Source organism: Curcuma longa, unplaced genomic scaffold (genome assembly GCF_044706935.1).
Source record: "Curcuma longa cultivar G26 ecotype Majalengka, Jawa Barat unplaced genomic scaffold, ITB_CL_G26_1.1 contig_25094, whole genome shotgun sequence".
In the NCBI taxonomy this organism is placed as follows: Eukaryota; Viridiplantae; Streptophyta; class Magnoliopsida; order Zingiberales; family Zingiberaceae; genus Curcuma; species Curcuma longa.
Window position 1 is genome coordinate 1 of NW_027432636.1, and position 5,918 is coordinate 5,918.

The 5,918-nt window shown below is 35.9% G+C and overlaps 1 protein-coding gene across 1 annotated transcript; it reads right to left on the bottom strand.

Annotated features, from left to right (window-relative positions):
- Positions 1-2,405: 2,405 nt before the first annotated feature.
- On the bottom strand, positions 2,406-5,545 carry LOC141818502 (uncharacterized). Its single transcript, XM_074705982.1, has 2 exons — positions 5,526-5,545; positions 2,406-4,909 (listed from the first exon to the last, which is right to left on the bottom strand). The coding sequence occupies exons 1-2, from the start codon at positions 5,543-5,545 to the stop codon at positions 2,407-2,409; spliced, it is 2,523 nt and encodes an 840-aa protein (XP_074562083.1). The 3' UTR covers position 2,406.
- Positions 5,546-5,918: the final 373 nt, after the last annotated feature.

Here is a 5,918-nt window from a genome sequence, read left to right on the forward strand (position 1 = left end):
TCTGTGCCATTGGATACAAACAATACTGAGAGTTTATGTACCTTAACACTTGACACGTGCACACACTATTAATTGGGCTCGGAGAGATTCATATTTACTTGACCGGAGTTGTCATTTTCAAAATTAATCGATTTAAAAAATTAAATATTTAAATTATAAAATAATAAATAAAGTATTAAATTTTAGCTCTAAGCTACCTTGTAATGGTAAGGCGATTTGATTTTGTAGTTACTTAGACATTCATGAGCAATTGTGTAGTTATGATTTTCAATCAGAGGAGACGAATTCTAATGAAATTTTTAAAAGTTTCAAACTTTATATTTAGCTTCGCGACTATACACAATAGTTTTTAAAAATTATATTTCATAATTATAATACATAATACTTTCAAAACAGAATTATTCAATTCTAAAAACTCAAAAATACTCAAAAAATATATGATTTTTTTTTAAATTTTAAATATTAGTGTAGGTTAATTTTCATAATCCAAGCCTAAATTTTCAATTTAAAAAGTTTAAAACAAACTTAAATTCAAAATTTTCAACCTTCACCTTTAGTTCTAGTTGAAACAATATTGATCTGTCAACCCCCGAAACTATTTTCTTCAACACAACTCAATTAATCAATCAAAATAAAATTTTCAACTCTAAATGCCTAAAAATCAAACAAACAATCAAAAAGTGAACTGAGATTCCATTTTCACTCACTGCGCACCACATCTATGTACTATACGCGAGTAGGTGCGGAGATAAGAATTTCGTTAGTTTAAATCGGAATTGATTTTGAGTTGATTTGACTCAGTTATAGCTGAATCAAATTTATTAACTTAAAAATTTGGTCAGTTTAAAAAGAATTAGAAGGATTTTTATAATAATAATAAATAAATGAATTAAATCATCGAACACGAAACAAGAATGGCGAATTAAAATTGAACGGGATTTAAATTAAATACAATCAGTAGATGCGGAGATAAAGATTTCGTTGGTTTAAATCAAAATTGATTTGACCAAGTTATAACCGAATCAAGTTTATTGGCCAGTTCAATCAGTCCATAAACTTGAGAAGGGTGGTTACACCCCCTCGTCCTAACATAGCTACGTCATTGTCCATAGATCGATTTCTAATTACGGTGCATTGTGAATTAATTTCCTTTTGTAGGAAGACAACTCTAGAACACCAATTGTGGAATCACGCGCCATTTGTGCTTCTTGATTTATTTTAGTGACCAATGAGAAACTTCCATAGCATTGGATTGATCATCTTTAGAATTAGTCAGTTCGAAGAGCTGGATACTTGGATTATCAAAAATAAAATAAAATACTAAATTTTGTGCCCTAGGGGTTACGGTCCATAGACAAGTAGCTTCCACAATTAATCAGACGGGCCAGACCGATCATCTCTAAGATTAATCAGTTCAATATTTACCTTGATAGCTGATGAAAAACCTATGATAGCTGATGTAAAAAACTTCTATGAAATTGGATTGATCATCTCTAAGATGAATTGGTTTGAAGAACTAGATACTTAAATTACTAACAAAATAATAAAATATTAATTTTGTATCCCAAGGGCTATGGTGCAATGGCAAGGAACTTCCATAGTTAATCAAGCTTCTGAATATGTATAAGTTGTGTTTTCGATTTACCTAATAGACAAACTAAGGAAAAAGATCTTCAACTTCCTAGATTAATTGGATGAAACCCGAACATTGAGATTACTAAAAAAAATAATCATAATTTCAATCCTTACAGGGTGTGGTGCAATGATAAAACACACTCAAAGGAAGAATAAGAAGACTAAAATTCAAATCTCAAACAGAACAAATGTCTTGGAGGTCAACTTCTAAGTATGTATAAGCTAGGCTCTAGACTTACCTGATACGCATCATCTACCTTCAAGATTATAAGCTAGGCTCTAGACTTACCTGATACGCATCATCTACCTTCAAGATTAAGTGAAGCTTGAACACATAACCTATCTAAACAAATGCCATAGATATTTTTCCAAGCTACAATCACGGAAAAGAAATAGTAATGACACCCATTGTATGAGAAGAACAATCTCTCGATAATCATTTCACTATCAATTTGATCGGAGTTGCAATCTGTAATTACATGCTTAGCACACACCACTTTACAGTTCCTTGCAAATGCATAGGCCAAAAACGCATTAAAAGAGTACCAAACAAGGCATCGAATCTCTAACCATCAAATTAACTTCTCCAATTAAGCAATTTCTCTAACATAAACTTGCTGGTAACCAAACAGATAACTCTTCCTATAACAAACTTAATAGACCTCTCTGCCTGCACACAATATTATATACATATTTTTTTTCCTCACAAGAATAGATTTTTTTAAAGATTCAACTAATTATCATCACAAAACAAATTAGCAAGCAAGCAACTTAGGTTGTAGAGTCTGGTTTTTTATCTTGAAGAGATATCACAGTTTCAAAGGCACCAACCAATGCCTTCACCTTGCTCTTCCTGGTCTCCACTAACTTACTTGCAGTTTCTTCAATCACGTTGTTGAACAAGACTCGTTCATCTTTTTTGTCCTGCAGGCTTTGATGCTTCAACATAATGCCTTGAGTTTCTGCACTAGATGCATTTGCTGGTTCACTTATCTCACTCTTTCTGAAAATCTTCCTTTCTGTTTGAATGCCTTCAACACTCCCATCTACTGTTCTTCTTCTCCTAAACTTCAGCCTTCTTGGACCACTGTTTTCAGGTTGGAGCTCGATTGTCTTGCCTCTCCTGAATTTTAATTTGTATGATGTAGGATTTGTATCTTCTGGATGGATGGCTGAGTTTCCTTTTGACCTCCTCTCTATGCCTTTCGAGGATTCACAATTGCCTTTGTTCTCTTCCAATTCATGCTCAGACTCCTTTTCAGATGGCTCAGAGTACGAGTACTCTGATCCCTCAACCTCTTCATCATCTGTAGCCAATTGGGATAATTGATAACCATCAGATCTCAGTTCTGGAGAACAAATGCCAATGGTCTCCAGATTCGCTACTTTTTGCTCCAGGGAATTATCAGTATTCACTTGTTCGTAGAATTTGTGTTCTTGATGTTTCAGAACCAGGGAAACAAGAGCCTTGTCATCTGGTTTTAGAGATTTCTGCTTTGGTAAGCCATTCTCTGCTTCAAGCAATTTCAACTGTGTAGGTTCCATTTCTAAGGATGTAAAATCAATATCCACTAGCTTCAACAAATTTTGCTCTGGGAATTTGATGTCATCATCTTCTGGTTCAGTGAATTTCAAGTCATCAGAATTCAATTCCACTGCACCACCACCGAGTGCTTTCTTCTCAGTAAGATCTATATTGAAATTGTTTACTTCAAGCAATTCCTGATTGGCATCCAAGTCACTGTTCTCCAGTACCAACAATTCTTCAACTGGTAAATGTTTAGGTAAATCCGAAGAATCCAAATTGACCTTCTTGTCTATCTCACCAATGACCTGAAATGTTCTTTCTTCACTATCATGCTTTACTAGAGTTTGTTTTTGTAGTTCGGATAGAACACTCTCCACTTGCAATACTTTTTGCTCAGAGGAATCTAAATCAACCTTTTCGAATGAATTATCAATGACCTGCAATGTTTTCTCTCCGTTGACCTCAGCCTCATGCCCAGCTTTTGAAACTTCTCTATTGTTTCTTTGAGTTGCTTCTTTAACAATCTGGTCCTTTCTTTGCCTAAAACTCAAAATGTCATCACCAACATGCTTGAGAGATGGACAAGCTGTAGATGATCTCAGCATATGCTTTGCTGGAGTTTTTGTTGATTCTCTAGTAGCTTTATCAATTCTTTCCTTCTCCTTGCAGATCCCAGCTTCCTTAAATGCTACATACTTTTCATGAACATGAGACACTGATGCATTATGGTTCAGATCTGAAAGTTTGTCATGCGTAGTTAAAGATCTCTGACCAACAAGCTTAGCCTTAGAAGATGCAGTGGGTTCTAGGAAAGTTGGGGTTTTATTTGTGATTGCACCCAACTTTTGAAATGCATCATTTCCTTCTGGAGAAGGTGCATTCTTCTGCTCACCAATTTTACTCTTGTAAACCAATGAATTCGACTTGGTCAGAGTCTTCAGTTTCATAACTTGTTTCTTCGTTTCATCTTTTAAATTAATTACTTCCACTTGAGTGTCTTTACTTTCTGAAGTTCCAAAGACTTCCTGATCACTAGAAAGACTGCTTTTCTGGCACGATGGCACAGACCGAAACTTAATATCAACATATTTCTCTGGAGTTTCATCATCCTTGAGCTTTATTCCAGCCTCTTTAATTTCTGATGTCTGAAGAACATCCTGATCACTAGAAACACTGCTTTTCTGGCACGATGACACAGATTGTAACTTGATATCCATATATTTATCTGAAGTTCCAAGCTTCGATCCAGCCTTCAGATTACTATCAGCCATTTTCTCAGGAAGCTCATCCTTTTGGGATGAGTATTTCTGCTTGATTGTAGCCCTCTTCTTACAATCCTCCATGTTTAGGTTGTTTGCTGCAAGTGACTCATCTATCAATTTCAGCTTGCCGCCTGATTTGCAGAATGAAGGGCGTGGCTTAGATACAGTTTCATATTCATGTTTTCGTCCATACTTGCAAATATCATGGCAGGAGCCAGTAGAAGCTCTTCGATAATGAGGTAAAGGCTTTTGGGAGAGCTTAGACTCAGGTACAGACTCATGTTTCCTTCCATACTTGCAGATATCATGGCAGGAACCTGCTGAAACTCTTAGATAGTGAGGTATTGGCATTTCACTTCTGATAGAAGCATCTGAAGAACCTTTAGTAATTGTTCCGCTAGTCGAACATCTCCTCGTACTTCCTTTTGTGTCACATTTCACTGTAATTTCATGAACATCCACTTCTTCCTTTTGTGCCATTGATCTGCACAAGAAAGTTCAGAAGAGGGAAAGTGAGAATCATGAAGTAAAGTTATGGTAAAAATGTGAAATCTAGATAAATATAAACGCATGAACTTTGTTGCTTTATGACCAAATCAGTAGTATAGTTTGTTGATTAATGACTATCATAAGTCATCACTTGCAATTTGATGTGTTACTGCATTGAACATTGCACAGTTTGAGAACTTCACATACACTGTTGATGCAAAAGAGTGACTCTAGAAATGGCAAAAAAAAAAAAAAAACAATAAAGAAGATGACGAATCGATTTTCTTGCAAGGGGAGGAAGCATGTTAGTTTCAAGGCAGCTTACAATCTGACTGATAACAAACCTCTCAATGGTTGATTTGAAGGTTATCTACTATCAACAAGTTCAATCACAGATTCCCAGAGCAATTCAATAACTGGGATGAATAAGATAAGAACAACACATCAAATTTTATAGAAATAAAGCTTCCCAATGTCTTAAAAGAATCGCATCACAAAAAGGCTAATGCTAACTCAAATGATCTTTGTGTAGTATACTGAAACCTGGAAGATGAAGAATTCAACGTGAAAGATCATTCAACAGACAAAATTCGACAAAAAAGAGAAAGTACCCTAATCTGAGAAAACCCATCAAGATCACATTTTCAACTGAAGGAAACAAGAGCCGAAGCGAAAATCCACCAAAACCAGATCCATCTCTCGACCGGAACAGTCGTCGAACAGTAATCAAACCGATCCCAATCGCGAAAAGAGAGGCGACTTTAAGCTGACAAACAAATGAATCATGACCCACAAGAAAGGCCGTACCTCTAGGCGAAACCCTCAGCAGAAAGCGAAGAGGGAGGAGCCCATCCTGTCCCCCGTCGAAGGAGAAGACCTATGAAGATTTGGCTGCCAAGCAAAGCAAACGCACTACTCCTATTTCTTCCAAAGAAGAATACAAGAATCGAGATTGCTTTGCTTGGGTTCTTGGTAACAGAACACGAATGAAGATGGCGCCCATG

What these genes read in the sequence shown, in the direction of transcription:
- LOC141818502 (XM_074705982.1), bottom strand. Translation starts at nt 5,545, where the DNA reads ATGGGTTTTCTCAGATTAGG. An exon ending in ATGGGTTTTCTCAGATTAGG is followed by an intron (nt 4,910 to 5,525) that starts GTACTTTCTCTT and finishes TTTCTTGTGCAG; the next exon opens with ATCAATGGCACAAAAGGAAG.